This window comes from Lepidochelys kempii, chromosome 11 (genome assembly GCF_965140285.1).
Source record: "Lepidochelys kempii isolate rLepKem1 chromosome 11, rLepKem1.hap1, whole genome shotgun sequence".
Taxonomy (NCBI): Eukaryota; Metazoa; Chordata; order Testudines; family Cheloniidae; genus Lepidochelys; species Lepidochelys kempii.
Genome location: NC_136390.1, coordinates 13,284,805 through 13,307,845, shown reverse-complemented (window position 1 = coordinate 13,307,845; position 23,041 = coordinate 13,284,805). Strand labels below are relative to the sequence as shown.

General features: G+C 40.9%; 2 protein-coding genes across 4 annotated transcripts in view; one reads left to right on the top strand and one right to left on the bottom strand.

Moving 5' to 3' along the window:
• Nucleotides 1–21,320, top strand: part of OSBPL11 (oxysterol binding protein like 11) — a 72,528-nt gene extending 51,208 nt beyond the window's left edge. Inside the window, exons 8-13 of the mRNA XM_073305184.2 lie at nt 990–1,130; nt 2,986–3,484; nt 5,350–5,536; nt 10,142–10,324; nt 11,541–11,694; nt 14,617–21,320. Of these exons, the coding sequence (XP_073161285.1) occupies nt 990–1,130; nt 2,986–3,484; nt 5,350–5,536; nt 10,142–10,324; nt 11,541–11,694; nt 14,617–14,694 (1,242 nt within the window). The 3' untranslated portion in view covers nt 14,695–21,320. The remainder of the gene's footprint in view (nt 1–989; nt 1,131–2,985; nt 3,485–5,349; nt 5,537–10,141; nt 10,325–11,540; nt 11,695–14,616) is intronic.
• Nucleotides 3,735–23,041, bottom strand: part of LOC140895462 (TGF-beta receptor type-2) — an 84,923-nt gene continuing 65,616 nt past the window's right edge. For 2 of the 3 annotated variants that reach the window (XM_073305185.2, XM_073305187.2), the window contains 2 exons: nt 20,305–21,715; nt 3,735–4,605 (listed from right to left, as the gene is read on the bottom strand). In XM_073305185.2, coding sequence (XP_073161286.1) covers nt 21,533–21,715 — 183 coding nt within the window. In that variant the 3' untranslated portion in view covers nt 3,735–4,605; nt 20,305–21,532. The remainder of the gene's footprint in view (nt 4,606–20,304; nt 21,716–23,041) is intronic. The other variant, XM_073305186.2, reaches the window with a different exon arrangement.

Here is a 23,041-nt window from a genome sequence, read left to right as displayed (position 1 = left end):
TTGTAAAATACAAGAATAATGAAGATTGTGAAACAGGTTTTTAAGTTGCGGTTGTAGGCAACTTGGTTTCTGAGAATTGTGTGTTTTTGACACTAAACAACTCTTTGGGAAAGATTATATGTTTAGGGTAATTATTATTCTATATGCATGTAACAATATCGACTCACTTTTCTGTTTTATAATATCTTTCAGTAGAGTTTGTATAAGAAACCTAAAAATATAGACTAGGTTGAAATTAAGTATTTAAAACTCAGGGTTGTGAGCTCAATCCTTGAGGGCCATTTAGGGATCTGGGGCAAAAATTTGGGATTGGCCCTGCTTTGAGCAGGGGGTTGGACTAGATGACCTTTTGAGGTCCCTTCCAACTCTGATATTCTATGATTCTATTCACGTAGACTTTTTTTCTTTCCGTAATACAGACAGATAGCAACCCCTATAGGCCAAGAAGCAGAATTACCCTTAAGATGAATAACTCCTTACCTTTACAAAGTTCATTCTAGGTTCATTTGTCTCACCAAAGGATTTAAACATAGGGCAAGTATGTAAGACGTGTTTTGATTACTACATTGTCTGTGATTGGAATATAATTACCCTCAGTGACTTAGATTTATAGGATAATAGAAACATAGGGCTGGAAGTGACCTCAAAGATGTCATCAACTCCAGCCCCCTGCTCTGAGGCAGGACTAAGTAAACCTATACCCTTGGCAGGTGTGTGTTCAACCTGTTCTTAAAAACCTCTGTACTGTCTTTCATTTGTGAGTACAACATGGTGTAGCATCAGCAGAAGGAGAAGTGGAACACTTGTGGTAATATAGTGGTCTCGTTTTCTGTGGAAGCTCATTTGAGACCAATCCCAGTCTGAGAGATTTCTCTGTTTGGTTTTTTTACAGTTGCTTCTCCTGCCCCATGAGGCACAGGCTAAGCTTTACCTTTTTAGTCCATTAGGTCTTTGAAATGACACTTGTAACTGTGGATTTCTCACACTAGGAACCTGAAGAAATAAATCCAGATGAGGAGCTGGAGGATACATGTGTTAACAAAGAGGATGACCTTGGAGCAGTGGAAGAACAGCGCAGTGTTATCTTACATCTCCTATCTCAGCTGAAACTTGGCATGGATTTAACAAGAGTAAGTAACCAAGGTGTGAAAGCTGGCTGTAGTGGAAGTGAAGTGACACTTAACCTTTGTCCATCCAAATGCCATATGGCAATTTGCTAGAAACTTGTGGAAACGCACCTATTTTGTGTAAAATGGAATAGATAGTAGCTATTTCTGTAGAGTTTCAGCCTGTAGAGACTTCAGGTCCCAACTTCAGCCTGATCTGCAGGACTTGAAACATGTATTTGATGTCTACTAGCCACTTAGAGAGAGAGAGATAAAATATAGCTTACTGTACCACCCTAAAGTCACCTCCCTACAGTTTAAAGTAACAGCTGTATGCTGTAACTGTGTGTGTGTAAAGAGAGAGATGAAATTTTCTCTCTTCATCCCCTTTCTCTCCTTCTTGCAGCTCTTTCTCTCCCTACTTTCTTTACTTCTCTCCAATATTTTCTCTTCCTCTCCCTCCACTTTTGACACATCTGCATACCACTCTCTCACATCCCCTCATCTCCACACCCTAACACAAAGGGGTTGGAGGTTTCACCAGATTCTTAGTAACTAGAGGGCTCAAGATGAAGACAGAAGGAGTCATCCAGGGGCAACCTTGCCCCCAACTGCTGGGAGAGAGGAAGGGGCTGACTCTAGAACCAGCTTTGTGTGTTTCAGAGTAACAGCCTGTTAGTCTGTATTCGCAAAAAGAAAAGGAGTACTTGTGGCACCTTAGAGACTAACCAATTTATTTGAGCATAAGCTTTGTGTATCTTCTTTAGCAGTCTCTGGCTAGCAAGTTTTATAAATGAGTTCCCTTTTTCTCCAATCCTCATCTGGCTGTTAAAATGGAGAATGAATGTTCTTTCATTCAGTTCCCAGCCCCAGAGCATCCTGGCATTCGCAAGCAATGGAGTTCTGCTACTCTTTCATTCTCTGTTTTCTGTTTGCTGCTGGGAAGTAAGAGGTCTCTGCTATCTTGACCTCCCACTCACAGCTTTCCTGCTGCTCAGAACTTTATCTAAAGGTAGCAGAAAGAAATTGGCGGCTACTTGTCAGTTTCACTGCTTTCCTGGAGGATCCCAGTAGCAGCAGTGAAGACTTGACAAAACCTAATTAGTTGTCCCTCTGCATGGCTTGGGGAAGCATGGTATGGAAGCAGAGACACTGGAACTGTGTTTTGCAGATCTGGGATGATTAGGCTGCCACTGATGTATTCTTAGTTTATACATGGAAGATGGGGAGATTTTCTTTGCAACTAGACTAGAAACTTTTTTAAAATTAAAGGTTAGACTCTGCAAAGTTGAGGATATTTGGCCAGAAAAGCTTTCTCCTCACCATACGAGATTGGGTTTTTCAAGTTTCTCTGATCTGAGTGGTGGTCTGCTTGGTGGAGCTTGCATTCCTGCATTAAAAATGAAGGTACCCATAGGCCACATTTTTACTATCCCTGCTCAATCAGGGTTCAGTTTAGTTCTCCCATAACTTGGTCCTTACTGCCATTGATAATAAGGTAGTTAAGTTCAGGTTTGTTTTTATTCTTCCCCTTTTCCTCATAACAAATTGTCAGTCATGTTTTCCCTTTCTTTATGGCTGTTTCCCATTTTTGAGTAAGTTCTGTTAGGTTTTGGTGTTTACTCCACCATAAGTTTTTTGCGTTGCTTTTTGTGTTAAGTCTTTCATTAAAAATAAGTTTAAAACTTTCTTTTTCATGTCATTCCCATTATCCTGAGAACATTTTGCTTATTGGTGCCAGTATGGACTTTGCATCTCTGTTAAAAGTATTGTATCCCTATTTCCCATTCCTTTTGTATTGTGATTACTTCAAGAATTTGTTCATAAACATATAGTCTACTTACTTTTAAGTTGTTATAGTTTTTTGTCTTTATTTCAGGTGGTTCTTCCAACTTTTATTTTAGAGAAACGTTCTTTGCTGGAGATGTATGCAGACTTCATGTCTCACCCGGACCTCTTCATTGCAATCACAAATGGAGCAACCCCGGAGGAGAGGATGATCCGCTTTGTTGAATATTATCTCACTTCATTTCATGAAGGTCGCAAAGGAGCAATTGCTAAGAAACCATACAATCCAATCATCGGAGAAACGTTTCACTGCTCTTGGAGGATGGCTAAGGGCGAAGTACCCTCTGACTCAAATAGTAACTCTTCATCCCACTCCCTCTCAGAGCAAGCCACTCTTTCACAAGAGCCAGAGGGCCAAGTGGAGCCAGACTACTATACAGTGAGATTTGTAGCTGAGCAAGTGTCCCATCATCCTCCCGTCTCAGGGTTTTACGCTGAATGTGTAGAGAAGAAGATGTGTGTAAATGCTCATGTCTGGACAAAAAGTAAATTCTTGGGAATGTCAATAGGAGTAACAATGGTTGGTGAAGGTGAGTAATTTATTCACTGCAGAACTGGAAGGTGGTTAAAAATATCAGTTGGATAAATATAAAATTAAGTTCTGTGAACTCCAGTGTCAGAATAACAAACGAATTTTGCTCAGGAGTTTCATCTATAGGATTTTCAAAAGAATTCATTTGTAGGGTTGTTTATAGGGTATTTTAAGGTGGTTTGGTTTTGGTTTTTGTTTTTTTAACAAAATACCCCTGGGTCTCCTCCATTTACCTTGAGAAAGAGACTCTGAGAAACCTTAAAGTCCTGTTGTTAGATGACATATTTGTTTATTACGGAGTACAGAAGATGCCACATGTACCTGGCAGAAACAATCAAAAGATGGTGTAAGATCACAAACCTCCACGGGGCTATAGTATTGCAGAAAAGCAAGACTATGTATCTAGAAACACAACATGAGGTTTTGAAGCAAAAGTACAATTTGTACAATCTAAACTAACTTTTTTATTATGTCTCCAAAGCACAAACCAAATTAGAATGTACAACATAAAATACTTAACATAAATGTTAACTTTTCTGTTGCTGTATCTAAACATATTTTACACTTAGATTCTTTAAATTTTCTTTACATTTAATAATGGGATCCCTTTAATAAGAATGTTGCTCATTATCCCAGGATTCCATTTTCCCTTAATATAACTCACCAATTTGCTGGTTTTGAACTGGAGATGCCATCTCAGCTCTTTTTATCCTTCATGTTTGTGTTGCCCAATTACTCTGACTCACAGATGTTTGAATATAATCTGCACTCCTGATAAAATGAGGATAGGCAAGGAACACGTAAATCAGTGTTTTGAGTCTGAGGAAAGCAACTCCTGGAGCAGAAGTCTCCTTCCAGACAGTTTAACAGAGCATGTGAGCATCTCTGCACTGCTGTTCTTCAAAGATTTGAAGTTTGCCCTAAGGCAGTTTCTTTAAAACTTGATGCCTCTCTCATCTGCCCATGAGGTGAGAGGAGCTGTGCCTAACTCACGTGGGGGGTGTGATCCCTCAGCATTTTGGAGGTGAAAAGCTGCCTTCTTAAGGGTCTCTGTCAGCTACTGAGAAGGCATGGATGGAGCAGAAGACTGTGATGACAGTTAAGGTTTAAGTGGTGAACCTGAAAAAGACAAGGATACAAGAGAAATTGTGAAAATCAAGTGTAAGAAGAAACACAGTGACCTAAGGCTACAGGAGGCATCAGCTGGCATATGCACAGCACAAAATCATTTTCTTCTTCTTTTTTTTTTTTTTTTAAGAGACAGTTATCACTTTAAAATCAATTGTAATGACTATTACATGAACAGCAGTCAGGAGACAGTTGTGTTCATTTATAAGTCAGTAATGAAAAAGGAAGTGACAGGAAGGAGGACAAAGGCTGCTACACCCTTTCAGGAAAGGTGGAATGTACCATCTATTCTTGTGGGAGGGAAGTGAAATGTGAACATCAAACTCCAAATTCTCTGGCTTCGGTAATTCATTGCTCATCTCATGCTTGTAGTATGGTTCCAGAGTGTGACTCTCTCACTATTATAGCAATAGAACTGTTACAAGTGAACAGTTGGTGCTGTATAGGCATAGTAGCAGCTAAGTTTTTAGGATCATGTTTTTGAACCTGTAACATGAGGGGTGTGGGTTTTCAAGGCTAACAGCAAATATACTGGTACCCATGATACCCAGTGTCTGCACTTGTCTGTTGTACAACCTAACTAATGGCACTGTGGGGTTAACAAAATTCTTTTTGTGTCTGGAATCTGTAATTGTGATAGTTTTACTGAGTGTGTTAGATGTGTTTCCTTCAACAACCACTTGCCTCAGTACTATAAATTGGAAACATTTTGATGACTCTTATTTTTGCATGCAGGACTCTTAAGTCTTTTGGAATATGGAGAGGAATACACATTTTCTCTACCTTGTGCATATGCTCGATCAATTTTAACTGTTCCTTGGGTAGAATTGGGAGGAAAGGTCAATGTTAATTGTGCAAAAACTGGGTATTCTGCAAGCATTACTTTCCATACCAAACCATTCTATGGTGGCAAACTGCACCGGTAAGTACACTCATTTATATTTTAATGAACTCCCTATATTGTATCACTCAAACTCTGTAAATGAATACCTTGCCTCTGTTTTTTGTCACCATCTGTTTGCATGCTGAGTAGCCTTGTGCTAAGAAAACTGTATTCAGTGATGCATTATTTTTTTTTCCTATTCTTGAAACTGTTGAGGGGTTTTGGAGTTATGAGGCATATTGCATGGCCTAGCCACACAAACGTCACAAGCAAAAGACTGTTTCATTGCTAATTAGTCAGTTAAATTCGAGGCTGCGAGTATCTGTGTGTGTGCACCCATGCACCCAGTTCAGGTGATCAGGAGACCGGACTTTTAGGTTTTCATTCTTGGCTCTGCCAATGACTTGTTTGTGACTGGGCAAGCCATTTAACCTTGCTCTGCCTTGTTTTACTGTGTGTGTGAAACATGCATGACTTATCTACCTCAAAAGGATGGTGTGAAGTTTAATGTTTGTAAAGCACATCGTATTTATATTGCACTTTCTGTCTGAGTTATCAAAGTACTATTACTGTTTTGATGAAAGAATCTCCAACTTGCAGTAAAAACCAAATTAAAAACAAAAACCAAAACCCTGCAAGGTTGTTAGTTTGAGAAGGAGAGTGGGGTGCCAATGATAAGTTTTAACTGAAAGCATGTCTCATGACCAGGAATATATAGTACAGAAACATTTACAGACTTCTGTAATATTGAATAAAATATGAATGAAATTTCATTAAATACAGAAAAGGGGTGAATACAATACAAAAGCTATAATCCGTGTAAATATTAATAACACTAAATTATCCCCCAAAAACCCATTGTGGTCATTGCTATTCCATCCCAAAGGCTTTAGTAGACACTGAGGATGTGATGCACTGCATGCTGTGCAGTGTTGGGGGTTGGAGTCTCTCCCCATAGTCTCTATTCTGTTTCCCACACACTTACTCAGGCTTTGTGTGTGATATGGAGGTAAAGGCTGGGAATGAGTTTCACATTAAGACATTTTGGATTCAAGGGAAGAGAGAAGTTAGATGGCTTTGGGGGCCCATTAACACTGATGATATCCCTTTTAAGACATAGTATAGTAAGACATGTGATCTTGAGCACTCCCATACAAAGATGCAGACACTCAAATGATGGAAGAAGGAAACGTATAGAAAGGAGTCCTGTAGTGAAACAGTTTCTGGGCCTTAATATACTCTGTTACCTGACATCACATGTTCATTTTTCAACCATCCACTGAACACAGTGCTTGTTGTTAAAAACCCTTACTTAAATATTTCATATTTTTTCTATGTTTAGTCCAATAGGCCTGAACAATAAAGGCTTTTAAGTGTAATTTGCTTTGACAGTTTATTGCGACTCTGCAATTTGCTGTTGCAGAGAAACAGTTTAGGGAGGCTATCTTAATAAAAGGTAAAAAGCATCTCAAACTTGAAGACCCATGGTGCCAGGGTAGTACCCTGGTGGGCACAGAAATCTGCAGGCAGGAGCATATGTCAGTTAGATAGCATCAAGTGGATTTCTCCCCCTTCTCCTAGGAGCAATTAATGCAGGTAGTTGGGTTTGTAAAACATTTTTGTCCCTAAATCCCAAGATTCATATGGAAGATGAAAATCTAATTGTTGACAGGTTTAATGTGTCCTCCAGGGTATTTTGATAATTGAAGTTTACCTGTTCTTTTTGTTTGTCATTTTTAAAATTACTTAAATAGCATATTTGCTTTTTATTCATACCATATGTATTGTGTCTCCAACTTTGTAATCATTTTGTTATGGCATTTTCTTTACCTGTGTGTGTGTTAACAAATTTTGTTATTGTTGTACTGGTTAGTGATTTGGGAGAAATGTTTCTGTGGTATACGGTGGTGATTATGTGGTGTAGTATATTGCTACATAAAATTAGAAACTCTTACATAGAGGGTCTATTTGGTGTCACATTTATCATTGATATAGCCACAGTTGCATGAACATATTTTCAATGAAATTTTGAAATTATGGTATTTGGACTTTACCCAAAGCAATCTCTCTACGAGACCAAGTAGCAGCGTTGTTATAGTGACATGGGCCGCTAGTGAATGTTGCTGTGACAGCAACCGTTATCGATTTGGTTTGAGTGACCCTTGCTGTAAGACATTGGTTGGATATCTGTCAGCCCTGTGCCAGATAAGATTGCACTGTACCCAACTGAATTGCTGAGGATAGTAATATTCAACAGAGTAATATGAATGTAATCTAGATGATTAAAAAACCCAGTATCAAGACATATGTGGTGTCTTTGCTGAAACTTGTTCTGCCATAGGTTGCGTGATATTCAGGACTGGGAATGGTTGTGCAGTGCAAGGTAATGTTAATAGAAAGAAATTTAGGTCATAATGATCACTAACAGTGTGCAGAATATCACTCACTTGTGAAGACCCATGATTGAGCTAAAATCCCAGTTTTACCTTTAAGTCAAGCAAAGATACCAATTTGTGATTGACACTATGATATCTCAAATTGTACAAGCATCCAGTGTCAGTTTAACTGTATTACAGTTTAAATATGAAGCTGATAAACACATGAAATGTGTAAACACACATACTGGCCATCTTAGTCTGTAATTCATTCAGAGTGCACCAGTCTGTTTAGAGATATAATTGAGATAAATGAAAATTTCATAATGTAGTTTCAGCGATGTGTAAAAGTCGCAGAGGATGCAAAAACAGCATAAAATCAATGGACTGGTACTTTACTGCCTAGTCTTCATAGTTGTTTTCAAAAACTGTTTAACCCTCTTTATCGGTACACCGTAGGGAGAGCCATGCTAACTGGTAAAACAAACCTTCACATGGAAATACGATTTTCAAGTTTAATGTTCGTCTGACTCTTGCATTGTGTCCTTCTCAACTACAAGGGTATAGCTAAGATGCATCAATTCTGTTCAGTCTAATATTCCGGTAACTACTCCAAAATTTTTCATATGGGTAAAATTAAACTTATTGTTTGAACATTGGTAAAGACTTGTAAAAATATGCAATATTCCCACAAGTAAAACACAGAGGGCCAGATTCTCTCTTGTGCTGAGATCTGCTTAGTGTGGGAGAGAGGGGTGGGCTTCCAGGCAGCCACTGTCCGCCTTGTGCAGCTCCAGCCACAGTCCCGGTGTAGCTTAGGGCAAACATGGGGATGTTGTTTTAATCTGCGTCAGCTGGCATCAATCACCTGAGAACTGCTGGAGTGCAGTTGTGCTCCAGCTCAGCCCTGGCATGTCACCTACACTTGGGCCAGGAGAGGTGTACGGGCTATACTAACATTGTGCCAGCTGAGAGCTTTCCATCCCACAGGGGAATTCTCATCTAGTCATATATGGCCAGTAGCCAGCCCTTTTCTGCTCCGTAAGTGGCACCTGGCTTCCTTTCCTTGCACCTGGTGGTTCAGAGTACCATATATGTAACTGAAGTTAATGCTACGGTAACTTCACACACGGAGTCCCACAGAATGTAGATGTGGCTGTGGATCAGCGGCAGTCTCACCACTGAACAAACCTCGTTTCCAGTGGGAAAGAGAACCTGGGGAGTAACCATGGTGTAGATCCATTCTGTACAGATAACTGGAGGTACGTAAGGTAGGGGCTGGCATCCCCAGTGAAGCCTTGAACTCCATGCAGCTGAGAGACTGCTTGTCTTGCCTGAATCGCTAGCAAACCCTCACTCCTTCACTCTCTCATAAGGGAGAATGAATCTTCACTGAATGAAAGGGTGGGGAAATTTGGCTATTTGTTGCTAAGTCTGACTGGGTCAATCAAGCTTTCGAGTCTCCCTTTCCAGTGTCACTTCATTGTAAATCCATTGTCATGCGTTCTTTGGGCATGTGTTCTTTTTTTTGTTTTTGTTTTCCACACTCATGCACCCAAGTATGCACTCATGGGAGTGATGATAATACTGTGTGTATATATAGCACCTTCTGTCTGAGGGTCCAAATGTTGTATGAAGCATGAATCCATCTCAGCACCCTGGTTGCTCTTAGTCACCCAGGAAGTCTCTGGCAGAGCCAGGAATGGAACACAGATCTCCAAGTCCGACTCCTTAGTTTTGTATTTATCTTCCCCTCTGTTCTTGCCTCATTGTCTCTTTTAATGCGATACTTGCATTATAAACTTAAAAAATAAAGAGCAAGTGGCCTACAGGGCTAGCAGGTGAAGATAATTGTTCTACAGAGAGAGTTAGCTTGTTAACATAAATATCAAATAAATATTATTTATGTTAAATATCAAGCTTGATATCCAGGAGAAAAATATGAACTGTAGTAATGGTTTACGAGTGTAACCCATATGTCAGTTTCTTTTCAGCTCAGTTCTCCTGTGAAAAGACTTGCAAGTTTTAAGTTAAAGCCAAAAAGCTGAGTTCTGTTGGGTAATATCACAAGAATAATAGAAAAATGACTTTTTCATTATTCCCTCTCCCAGCTTCTCAATGCAAATACATACTTTAAGTAACTGCCTTAAAAACTTAGAATGTGTGAAAGACTAGCTTGCAGTTTCTTCCAAAATGAAATGTCAGAATAGGCCCTAGCAGTCTGTTCTCAGTTGTGGTCTTTTTTTTGTTGTTGTTTTTTGTTTTCCAGAGTCACAGGTGAAGTAAAGCAGAATGCAACAAACACTGTAGCCTGCAGAGTGCAAGGTGAATGGAATAGTGTGCTTGAATTCACCTACAGCAACGGAGAGACCAAGTATGTGGACTTGACAAAACTGTCAGTGACAAGAAAACGAGTACGGCCCCTAGAGAAACAAGGGCCGTTTGAGTCTAGGTAAAAATAATAATAATAAAAAAAATTTACATCTGTTTAATTGTTCTATAAAATTTATGGAATTCCTCAACTTACAAACCAGGCTGCCTATGAGAAATCTACAGACTTAAATATCCAAACTGGGTAGTGTGTGGGACCAGTAGAGCCAAAGTGATCTTGAATATTCAGGAATGGATAACACTGCTTAGAGCTAGACATAGTGCAGGCAAGTGCTATTTAAACTGCATATTCAGGGCACAGATGATTACTGTCTTACGAGTACATACAGTGCCTGCTATAGGAAGACCTCCGTCTTAAGCCTTTGGACATTACACAGTACAAATAATATTCCTCTGTGCAGCCCAGCAGTTCTTTACAGGGGCTGTCCTCAGCAGAAACAAAACTTTTGTTTGGCAGTTTTAAGATGCATACAAATGTCCATTTGGGATTAGGCTGAAAATTCCTAGACCTTTTCATTTATGTGCCAATCTAGCATTGCAGTCGAGAGCAGTTTAATATTAGCCTAGAGGACTAAATTACGAGCTCCTTTTTTTCTTGTGCCTCTCAATCCTGTTCTGTTTTACATTAATTTGGCATGCCAGAGAAGAGGTTGGAGTATAACTGTGAAATAATGTCACCTGCTGTACACCAGTTCTGTAAGTCAAGTGACTGCAATCCAGGAAGGCACTGAAAAATGTGAAATCAATTAAAGCTTCTGATTAGGACTCTGTGTCTGTCACGGAGGTCACAGAAGTCATGGATTCCATGACTTTCCGGGACTTCTGCAGTGGCCAGTGCAGCTGACCCCCAGGCTGCCCAATCAGCTGGCTCTGGGGACAGCCAGACTGGCCTCTGCTGGGGCAGCTCTGCAGCCAGCCTCTCGGGTGACCCCACAGCCAGCCACACCGGCTGCTGCTTGGGCAGCACTGGGCAGCTAGCCCTGGGGACCACCTGAGCAGCGGCTGGTGTGGCTGGCCCTGGGACTATCCAAGCAGCCGCTGCTTTGATGACCCCTGCCAACTGGTGCCGTTGGCCCTGCCCCTTTCCCCACCTCTCCCCCCACAGCAGCGGCCCCCCGCTTCCCAAGTCCCCCCACAAGATTTAGTCACGGATATTTATAGTCTATGTCATGGACAGGTCATGGGCCATGAATTTTTGTTTATTGCCTGTGACCTGTCCATGACTTTTTTACTAAAAATACCTGTGACTAAATTGTAGCCTTCCTTCTGATTTGTAGGCGACTGTGGCAACATGTAACAGAGTCTCTGAAGGATGGAGACATCGATAAAGCAACAGAGCATAAGCGAGCCCTTGAGGAACGGCAGAGAAATGAAGAGAGACTTCGTGCTGAAACAGAGGCACCGTGGAGCACAAAATACTTTGTTAAAGAAGTAAGTAACTATTGTGTGTGAAAAATGTATGTATTGTAAATGCACATATGAGCATGTATATTAACGTGCAGGTCGTGAGTCTATAGAGGACATTCTAGGGAATGCTGATAACAGCATGCCATAGGGCCTTGGATCTTATAATACGTTTAATGAAATATCAGTCAATGCATTTCTATACAAGGCTATTCTTATGTTATGATTTTCATTCCACACTGAATGACTCTAAAGCTAAATGGTTGTTGGTAAAGAACTTCTGTGCACGAAACATAAGTGTTAAGGACCTAGTTCCTTGCTCATAAATAATAAAAATGGAAACAGTAGCTTTTGATAAGTTTCTATAAAGGCATAAAAATATACAGTGACTCTATTTCCAGAGCACTAATGTATTTTTCACCCAGAGTAACCAGCACTAGAAAAAGAGTAGTCTTCTATACTAACTTACCAAGTGGTTTAAGAAATCATATGACTTGAATGGGGTCTTTATTACCTCTAACCCTCTCAAGCTGTCCCAAGAACTTGGTTATTAAGCCTCTAACTTGAAAAATCCCTTTAGAGCCCTGAGGGGAGCTCCCTCTTCCTTCCTTCGCCTGCTGGTTCTCTGTCATTCTTAATGTGGGATACACACACACACACACACACACACACACACTTTTCATTTTGCTAGCTGTTGTAAGAACTTATATCCACAATATCAATCCTAGAACAGCCAGTTGCTGTTCAATCTGAGTCTTCTGTCAAGGTAAAGTACTTGGCCTTTTGCTTCAGAGTTCATCTTTTGGGGAATCTGGATTGCCTTGTAAAACAGCCAGATGGTTTAAGAGCACCCAAACCCCTAGCATGCAGGAGAACATCATCTACTAGCTCACAGCGCTCCCTGGTTTTGCAATTATGACCCCACAACTGCAAGCATTTCTTTGTGTGGCTTAACTTCCTTCAAAAGTAAACAACTTTTACAATTCAGCTGAGACACATGGAAACTGTGATGTGGTTTAAAAATGGACCATGAATACCTGAGCAAAACACAAAGGAAGCTATTGGAGCTGATTGCACCGTGTGCATATAAAACAAAAACATCATTGTGACTACCAGCTCTTCATCAGCTTTTCATTAATGTAGATTTCAGGTTTTAATGCAGCTTGTCCATTCAATGGTTGGAGCATGATCAAGCTGTTATCCTGGTTATCTGTAAAAGGTGCCCCAAAAGACTAGGAATTTCTGGTGTGACCGCTTGAGAGCAGATTTTCTTTCCTATGTGGAAACTAGCAGCTGCTGAGGTAGGCAGCCTGGCCCTCCTCTGTGGAGGGAATAGAGGTGTATATTTCAGCTATGCTGTGGAGCTTCAGATCCATATTGTGACAAATTTGTGTGATCACAAATGCAATAGTACAGTAAAATATGAAAAGCAAAAAATTATCTCCAGTTCAGCAGAAGGTTTAAAATATTTGGAACTAGATATGGTTCTGAACCACAAACTGCAGGGTATTCTAAAGCTAAATCAAAGGGACCACTGCAGAGTATTCCTTTTCACCCAGGATATGTCTACACAGCTGACTCAGGCTAAGGGGCTGTTCAATTGCGATATAGACATTCAGGCTGCAGCCCAATCTCTAAGACCCTGCAAGGTGGGAAAGTCCCCGAGCCTGAATGTCCACACCACAGTTAAAAAGACCCTTTGCTGGAGCCCAAGTCCGATGGCTTGGGGCTGCCGTGGGTGTCTAATTGCATTGTAGACATACCCTCAGTAACAAATCCCCATCTCTCATGGTTCAGAAACTTTGCTTAAGTAGCCTCTTTGATCTCAGAGTGTTATCTAAAAATCTAAATAAACTTTGACTTTTGGTTTCTGAAAACTTTCGCTGATGTGTATTTATTTGTGGCAAAGTGAGCAAAGAGAGAGAATGACTTAACTAGATAAAATTTTAAATTTGGGAGAGAATATCATTTTGCTTACAAAAATTTTCACCGCACAAGGAAACTGCTACCTTTAACTTGTGAACGCAAGAAGTAAATATTTCGGACTAAGAATGTTTTTTAATCAAGTAGTTTGTTCTAATTGCATCCCTGAGTGACTGTTGACAGGAGAAATGCAGGTTGTGTGGTTTTAAAAAACAACGTTGTTTTCAGATATTTTATTTGAAAGCAGAATTTGAGATACTGGATGGCTCAGAGTAGGGTAAATAAGATCCAGAACCATTTCATCTCCAGATCATCAGTTCAAATGTAGCCCAGTTTGCTTGTGAGCACAAGCCATTTCTCTCTGATGGCTGTTTGCTGAGCCTTTGCAAAATAAGCTGCTGGTCTCAATCCAGACCACAGGGTGCCAGGGTTCCATCCTCATATCTACATCAGTTAGGGCTGACGACTGCTGCTGTTGTTAGTCCCAGCAGAATACTGTACTTGACTGGAATGAGCATGATTTCTTAGGGCTTGTCTACATGGTCAGTTACTGTGTGGCAAGCCAGGGTCTGTAAATCTGCAGTGCATTAACTTTCTGTGTGCTAACTGGCTGTGTGGACACTACTGTCATACCCTGAAAGTTCTGTAGAGCACTTTGGCATACTCTGTTTAAAACAGCCAGATAACAAGGTGCACTAGAGACCTTCTAGTCTAGTGCATGATAATAGGGCTCACACTGTGACTTAGTGTGTGGCAGACTAGTGCACTGTAGATTTACATCCTAGCTTGTCCACACTCAGACATAGCATGTGCCAAGCCCTTAGATATCCTCATCCCTAGAGATGGTCTCTCCAGAGCAGAGACTGTGGGGAAGCTTGCACTGATATTTATGGTATACATAAGCTGTGTACCTCTAGTTTCCAGTGCTGTCAGTTCGACACCTGGCATCACAAAATACTTTTCTATGTGAATTCTTTTATTATAATTCTGTGTAACTTTTTTTTCCCCCTCCCATTTCAATTGCAGGGAGATGGCTGGGTGTATTATAATCCCCTTTGGAAAACAGTCCCCACCATACAGACTCAGCAAGTGGACACTAACTAGATAAGACTCTTCAGGATGAGTTTCTCTGTTTATCTAATCTCTGTCACTCTCAAAACACAGTAAATAACACTGTGTCCCCTGTTTTTATAATTGCACAAATTCAAATGAGCGTAAAGGAATACAATACTAGGGCACTTTAAAGGTTACACATAATCAAAGGTGTAGAGACCACCTTGCCAGGTATGTTCACCAACTTGTTTTTGTATGATCCAAACGATTTTATCTAAATTATGTAATCTTTTAAGCAGGTCCTACTGCAAGCTGCTTAAGATATAAACCATTTGACTTCCTGAGCAGCAGAAGTCAGATGAAATGTTGTTGCTTCAATGGCTTTACCTTTGGAGTGACACGTGAACCTTTTCTGAGAATCTGTGCACTGAGCTCTGTTCAATAACACTGAAATACTCAGTACCCATGTAAACAAAAAAAAAAAGTTTTGTTGCTTGTATATCCGACGATTAACCTCCTGACAGAAACCTGGAGGAGGTTTCAGAAGCTGCACCTGGAATCAGTGTTAAGAATCATCTGGATTTGACAAGACTTTTTTCCTTCAGAAGGAATATGTGCATGCCCTGGAGGGATGTGGAAGCTAAGTAGAGACTACCCTTTTTTTTTAAGGATTTATAAAATTGATTGGAATTGTAACCATGGAGACATTTTTTCCTCTGAAACATTTTAGTATACTTGAAAGAATTGAATTGGAAGAATAATTCAGAACACTTTTCAGCTCCTAATTTTATTAAATCTCACTTTCTGAGTGACTGTTTAGGATTTGCTCACATTGCAAATGTAAGGAAGTTTAGGCCCCCCCCCTCCGAAGGACTAAGGCTTTCAAACTGAACAGCAACCATAAAACCACGGTTGTATTAATTTCTTCATCTCCGTGCATGGGATCATCTTGGAGGTGAAGTGCCAGTGTTACATGCTGTCCATTGGATTGGTTTGATTTTTCTCCTTTGTATATTTGTTCAGAACAACAGAAAACAGCAGTTAAATGTGACCATTGAACACAGGGACTGTGGTTTGGTTTTTTCATAGTACATGAAAAGGCTTATTTTGCTGGAGACTGTGTTTTAATGTACATACAATCAGATATCAGGAAAATGTATTCAGGTACAAACATCCTTCATTTTTTATAGTGTAAGTATTTTATTGAAGTCTAAGAATTGCTGGCAATTATGAGTAGTACTGATTGTCTTTCATTATTGTTACTACAAGCTACCTTAATTTTCCAAGAGTGGTGCCTTACTCTGTTTTTTCTTCTGATGTAGTCTTCCAATCAGTGTATATAACATTATCTGCCACTCACCAGCCGTTGTAAATGGCTTGACCTGTTCCATCATCGTGAGAACTCGTAACAGTGTGATCTGGTAAGATGTTTTCCATTGAAGACATAAGAATGTAAGAAGGCATCAAAGGAAATTTAAATAACCATGTTAACATTCAACAAAAAACTGTAAATTGTGCGCAAAAAAAAAAGTAAAAAAAAGTTTGGGTTTATGCACAACTACTTTGATTCCCTTGTACATTTTGCTCTGAATATAAGTCATAAAGAGTCCATGTGTGAGGAAAAATGGGGGGGGGAAATAAAACTACAAAATGATTAGCTTGTTTTGTCTGTTTTCCCAGAGTCCTGGTGATTAGGATGAATATTGTGCGTACATCATTCTTTCATGTATGTCTAGCCATATTTCCACGGCCTCCCCAAGCCGTAGTATCTGACCACCCGTACCTGTCAGAATAACTTCCTTCTGAAGAAGCGTGTGCAGTTTAGGCCCTGTGTAAACTATATGCTTCTAACTTTGTATAGAATACCCTCTATTTTTCCTTACAAATTTTGAAATAAATTGTTTAGAATGTCTTAAATTCAGAGGAGTAATGTTAAAAACTGAAACTACTGGCTTAGTTCCCTGTAGTGCCCTTGTGTTTGAAAAATAAATCTTAATTTATTTTAAAGGCAATGTTGCTATAATTTTGACTAATCGTTATTATAAAAACATACTTTATACTAGCCAAAATATTAAGATGTAAAGAAAACAGAATATCTGTTGGTTTTAATGCTTTTTTAATGGTTCACTCAGGATTTTCGATTGACAGGCTGTGCTTATTGTCAGTGTACACTCTTACTGCTCCATCTATGAATGTGTCTTAAAGGAATATAGAGAGAGCATATTAATAACAGGCTTAATGACATGGTAATGGTGTACAAGGGCCTGTTTGTTAAATCCACAGAAGCAAAGAAATCAGAGTGAATGCAGAAACTTTATCCTTTACCCACTGTATTGTCCCCAGCTATTTCAGAGGTCTAGCTTTTATGCACATGCTAATAGCATTACACTGCTAACTCTGTCACTGCCAGTGCTCAGTTAGGGCAATCCAGGGCCCTTGGGATGGTGGTGGCAGGGGCTATCTATGAAAAATCCATCTGAAATGTGGGGTCTCCCCCCTCCTTGGCTGCCTACTCCCTTCTTTGGCTGGGTTGGGAACTGTCCAGGAGAAGGAGGGAGGCTTCAGCCCCTAGTAGAGAAGTAAGTGGCAAGGGATAATGGTACCGAGGGGTCTGCTGTGGTGGAAGGAAATGTACAGAGTTCTCTGCTGGCTTTGTGGCGCCCTGAGGTTTCCTTGCTCGTATACCACACCCAGCCCGGAAGGTGAGAAGGGTGACCTTCAAGACCAGTAGTGGCAGACACCCCCACCACTATCCTGTGACTTATCACAGCGGGGCACCTTCTGATGCCACCTTCCCCAGCATTTGGCTGCTGTCTGGGGACATCCCACCAGAAGGCACTGGAGAGGACCCCGCCCCTGACTCAACCCAGCACTCCAGAGGGTTCTCTGTTGAGGTGGTGCTGTCCCATCCTGGGTGTGGCCATTCGCCCTCCAGCCATGTGCCGAAGAGTGGCAGCAGTTCATAGGCTATTAACCAGGTCCCATGGACGGAGCAGGAACCCCACTGTGGAGAGTGGGGGTTCCTGCCTGGCTCTGGAGCATGAGTGTGCATGCTTCTTTTATACGTCAGGATCCATGCTGCAAGTGGTGGTGATTTTCCCTTTGAGATCATCATGTAACCCAGGACACCAAGGTGTGGACATAGACTAGGTCAAGCAGTTCTTCTGGTTCTGGGGTCTAGACCTGCTGTTGCAGGCAGGGGAAATCAGTAAAATAAACTGAGCCTTCCTCATAATTTGATGCTTAGTTCACGGCTATTAATTAAAAAAAAAACAAAACAGGCTTTGTGACACAGGATTCCTGCAAGGGTCAGTGTGGTAGCACACAGTCCAGGCTTCAAAGCAGCAGCAGCCACAGCAGATCTTAATTTAAATACCTGAGCTGCTATAGCAGACGACCAAGTTCCTCCTTCAAAAGTGTCCTCTGTTAATAAGCACATGCAGTTAAAGCAAGTTACAATCCCCTACTTAAAAATGTGACCTGGAGCCACTTCTGGATACCTGTTTATAAAGGGGGTGAGTTCAGGTGACATTTCAGTCTTAACCTTGATGGCTTTTCTTATTTTCTGGTTTTTAGTCAGATTTCTCCCACTTGGTATGACTGGTTTCACATTAATATCACTGTAGCTAATATCGATAGTGTACCAAATGGAACAACATTGATTGCTAAAGGAATTGTCTTTTTAATATGCGAGGCAAGACTCCTTCAACATGAAGGTGTTGAAAAGACCTCCTAGGAATTTCCTCTGTTGTTCAGGTGATCATCATCCATAGCTGGAAGAGGTTTAATGTTCTGGATTTTAACTCCTGTCTTAAAGCTAGTATCCTGGAACCAACACAGCTACAGCTACAGTGTGTTAAAGCAGTTTGTCAGTTCTGCTGGGGAGATAAAGGATGTAATGGTAATTGTGGACCATTTTCCATAATTCTTACTATTGACTATTAGATTCAAACAATATGAATTTTATGTGACTCCTTTAAGAATCTTAGTGAAATCATAAGATACAATTTTTGATCTAGGTTGATAGATTTTCGGAGGATTAGATGAGAAGGGACTGCTACAACCATCTGGTCTGACCTCCTGCAGAACACAGGCCACAGAATTCCGCCCTGTAAATCCTGCAGTGGAGGGAAGTATTTGTTGCTACTTTGTAAGCAAACCTTCAAGCCCTGTCTGTGGTTCTGATCCTACAGTTCCATACAGTGGAGCTCTGGGGGGGCCCAGCACAATGCAATATTTGGGCCTATGTTCCATCCTCCCTCTTTCCGGTGGGGCTTGATCTTGCACTTGTTTAAGTCAATGACAAAATTTCCATTGACATCGAAGGTGAAGAATCAGATGTCTACATACTATTTTTCGTGTGTCAATGTTTCTTTCCTGGACCATTAGAAGTATTTCAGTGAAACATTTGGACAAAATCAATAGAAACAATCACTTTCAGTCTGAAAGCAGACAGCAATATAACTAAACACAAATGTTTAGTTTCAGCTATTCTTGGAAAATTGGGACTAAATAGAAAGTGACAGTCACAACTTTCTTAAATAGCCAGTGAAATATCAGTGGGATGGTAATCTTCAAAGGCAATTTACTGACCAGTACAAACATGCTAGATAATTGGCCAAGGAGAATAGACGTCCCCTAAGCAAGTGCGGATGTATAGAAACCATACATTGTGTGATTGTTGATTAAAATGGCTGTAAATGGGGCAAAGATGGATGGTAGCACTGAAATTAGTGTGTCTCGATCTTGGCTCCCACGTGCTCTTTACAGTATCGCCCAGAGACTATGTATACTCACTTTGCAAAGGAATTGGACTTTAACCCTAGGATATAATAAGTAGGCTTTACTCTTGGTTACAATGTTCTGCTTCCCCCCACACTTTGGTGGATACAGCTCCCCTTGTGAGAGAGAGTTCAGGATGCCTTTGGAAGCATCTTAAGTTTATACTTATTCTGTGAGTTGCACTGTTTGTTCCGCATAGTGTCAGTTTCAAACTTGGAGCTGCAAAAGCTAATGCAGAATTCATATTAGCCACCTGCAGCCCTTAGATGTGGGAGTGGCAGTTTCAACTTTTCTTTCCTAAGTGTACGCTGTAGACGGCTGTCTTGCTCTTTCTGTGTAATCGGTGGTAAGAGAGGAAGTGGGTTACATTAGAATTGTGATTAGTGGCTGAAAGAAGTGAGATGCAGGGGGAAAGGGAGGATGCTCCTGGTAAACGGGAGAAGGGAAGCTGTTCCAAGTGCAGAGAGCCGCTTGAAAGAAGGCCCCAAGTCCCAAGCAGGAGGAGGAGGTACAGAGGAGTCAGGGGAGAGGATTGAACCACAGCGCGTGGCCAGGGGCTATGAGATGGAGGTTTAAAATAGGTGCCCACCAGAATACCTAGAAAACCTTTTCAATAAAAAACATTCCCTAGAATTGATGCTTCTGTGACACCCACATCTATACTCAGTCTCTCTCCTTTGCCCCATGTAAGAACCTGAGAGAGAGATGGAAACACAGCTGGGAGGATCTAGGAGGGAGGAGCCTTTTTAATTTAGGTTACACTCCACTGAAGCGGTGCAAATCCAGAGTCAGGAGGCTTTATACAGAATCCCTCCCAATATCAAAGATTGCAAAATCCCGCACAGCCATTGTGCTACTCTTTCCCACCCTTCCCCTTACCTGTACGGTAGATCCATGCAGTTGCAGACTTATGGGCAACGTGCCCCTCTGAATGCCACCCCATACATTGCCTTCTTGGAGATGACTTTATCGTGCCAGAGCTTGCAGGCTTCCTTGCACAGCAGAGCCACACACTTCTCATTGCCTTTCAGTCCTCGCTGTGCATGGGAGTGTGTGTGTGGAGGAGAGGAGCAGGGTTTGGGTCAATGAAGAGGTTTGGAAGTGGGGCGTGACTTACCTTATCTTCTGCCATTCAGCTAAGAGCCTTTCCAGTAGAGGGGAGGAGCCCAACACAGTATTGCTGTAATTGGAAAGGAAGGTCCAAGCCCCACCAACCTTCATGTCATTTGCCACTTGACTCTTAGATCACAGAAGGTGGAGATGGAAACCATCTATGTGATGAACTAGACCTTCTCCCCAGTCATCTTGCCGATATCACCGTTAAAGTGCACGTGCTGTTACAATATATCTTCTTTAGTTTGATTTAGAAGATAGCTGGGAGTCAGGAGACATGTGACTTGAAATTAATACTTAGCTGACATTCCGCATAAGTGCTATTTAGAGTTGAACCACATTCTCTGAATTGTTCTTGTTCGTTTTTTTAGCCAAGTAACTTTGTACTCTTAACACACAGCTGGAAAAGTCAAGTATTCCCAGGAATTATACATTGGAAAAAGATGCGTTGGTGTTAAAGCCAATCAGGCTTTTGCTAATCTAATTTCAGGTATCTCCTTGCAATACGAAAAGGGCTGGCTGATCTCTGAATGGGTAATCAGAGACAATGCCTGTTTTAATGAGCTCCTGTCTAACACTTGAGGTTTGAAAGGCTAGAAAATTAGGGGTAAAGCTCAGTGGTGCAAGAATGAACATGAAAAAAATAAACTTAAAGGAATAGAGGTGGAATCCAGGTGCTTATTAATAAAGGTTAAACATTAATTTTAAAATAATAAAGAAAATGTATTAACATTGTACACTTAAGTACAAAATAATAAATTTCTAAACAATGTGGCACTTTAGCCAAAGTATTGATCCCAGGGCTCTTTGCATTGTACTTATGGAGTGAAAGGTTCCGATAAATAAGTTATAAACTAGCTCTTAGTTCATTTTAGGAAGATGAATTGAGATCTGTTTGTTTATTTTTTAGAGCCATGTGTTTGTCTTTTATCTCCTTGTTTCTTTTTGATACAAGGCTTTCATTTCCTCCTGTCACTGGGTATTTCTATTCCCGTCACTGTTCCCCACTTAGAGGGGCTGTTTTGCTGCCTTCGTTGTCTGTATTGTTGTTGAGGATGTCATCACAGTCCATTTGTGCCATCAGATTGAACCGTTCCGCCACACAATGGGCTGTAAGGCGAGCCTCGGGGTCATGGTCCCAACACTCTGTGATGGTGTCGCACAGAAAGTGCATTCCCTGAAACGAGATGATCTGAGATCAGGTTTGTAGGGTCAGGAGAGAGAGGCATGGGAAATCCACATTTTGAAATTCTAGGATTACGGTGCTTTAGGTGATTGTCTCAATAAGAAAAGGAGTACTTGTGGCACCTTATAGAGACTAACCAATTTATTTGAGCATAAGCTTTCGTGAGCTACAGCTCACTTCATCGGATCCGATGAAGTGAGCTGTAGCTCACGAAAGCTTATGCTCAAATAAATTGGTTAGTCTCTATAAGGTGCCACAAGTACTCCTCTTCTTTTTGCGAATACAGACTAACACGGCTGTTACTCTGAAACCTGTAATTGTCTCAATGTTACTGCAGTTATTTCCCATTCTAAGTACACAGGAAACAGCGGTTTCACAGATACTATTGGGTCATAACTGGTGGTAAATGCTGCCATTCTAATTATTACTTAATATTTGTATTACAGGAACACCTAGAGTCCCTATCTCAGATGGGGCCTCTCACTGTGCTAGGCATTACCTAGTCTCATAGCTAAACTGACTCAAAGTTTATAATCTAAGAGGGAGATTTTTAAAGGCGCGTAAGGGAGTTAAGTGCTCAACTCCCTTAGTCTCCTTTCATCTGTTTTGTCTAGGGGGTTGGAGCCTTCAGAAGGTGGGTAGCAGAATAGGCTCAGAGAGGTGAAGTGACTTGCCCAAGGTCATACAGCAGGCCGGCTGTAAAGCTCAGACTAGAACCCAAGTCTCCTGACATGCATTCCTGGGACGCATCCCCTGGAGCACGATGCCTCTCTGTGCGGAGAAGAAATGACTTTACCAGAGCAGTTAGTCTTTCCTAAACTTACCCTTTTTAAAATCCAGTGTGCTGTACTGCCGTTTTCTCCCCAGGAAATCATGCCAAAGAACATAGTGATACACAAGCAAAAGGTTTGTTTACTGACCACCAGAGGAAATACTTTTTCACCCAGGTTTGTCAGTGCACTCCCTAGCACATTAGTCTTTCCATTATAATAGCCAAAGCTCTGTACAGCCGATTACTTTTTATCCTATAGTGCTTTTAAAAAGAGACCAGAACTGTCAGGTGTAGAAATAAAATGGCAGTTGACTGGCCAATAATTTTTTCTGTGAGCTAACAACTGCACAGAAGCTGTGTCTAACCTTCCTTTCACCCCACAATTCCTAATTCGTGCTACTGCATTTTACATCATCATGTCAAATTTGCAACAGACACTATTGGAAAGAGGAAATTCTTCTAAATAAAACATGTTCATAGTTTTCAATGAATTTGTGTATTCTGTGCATTCACAATTACAATATCGCTAAAAACCTCAAGGACCC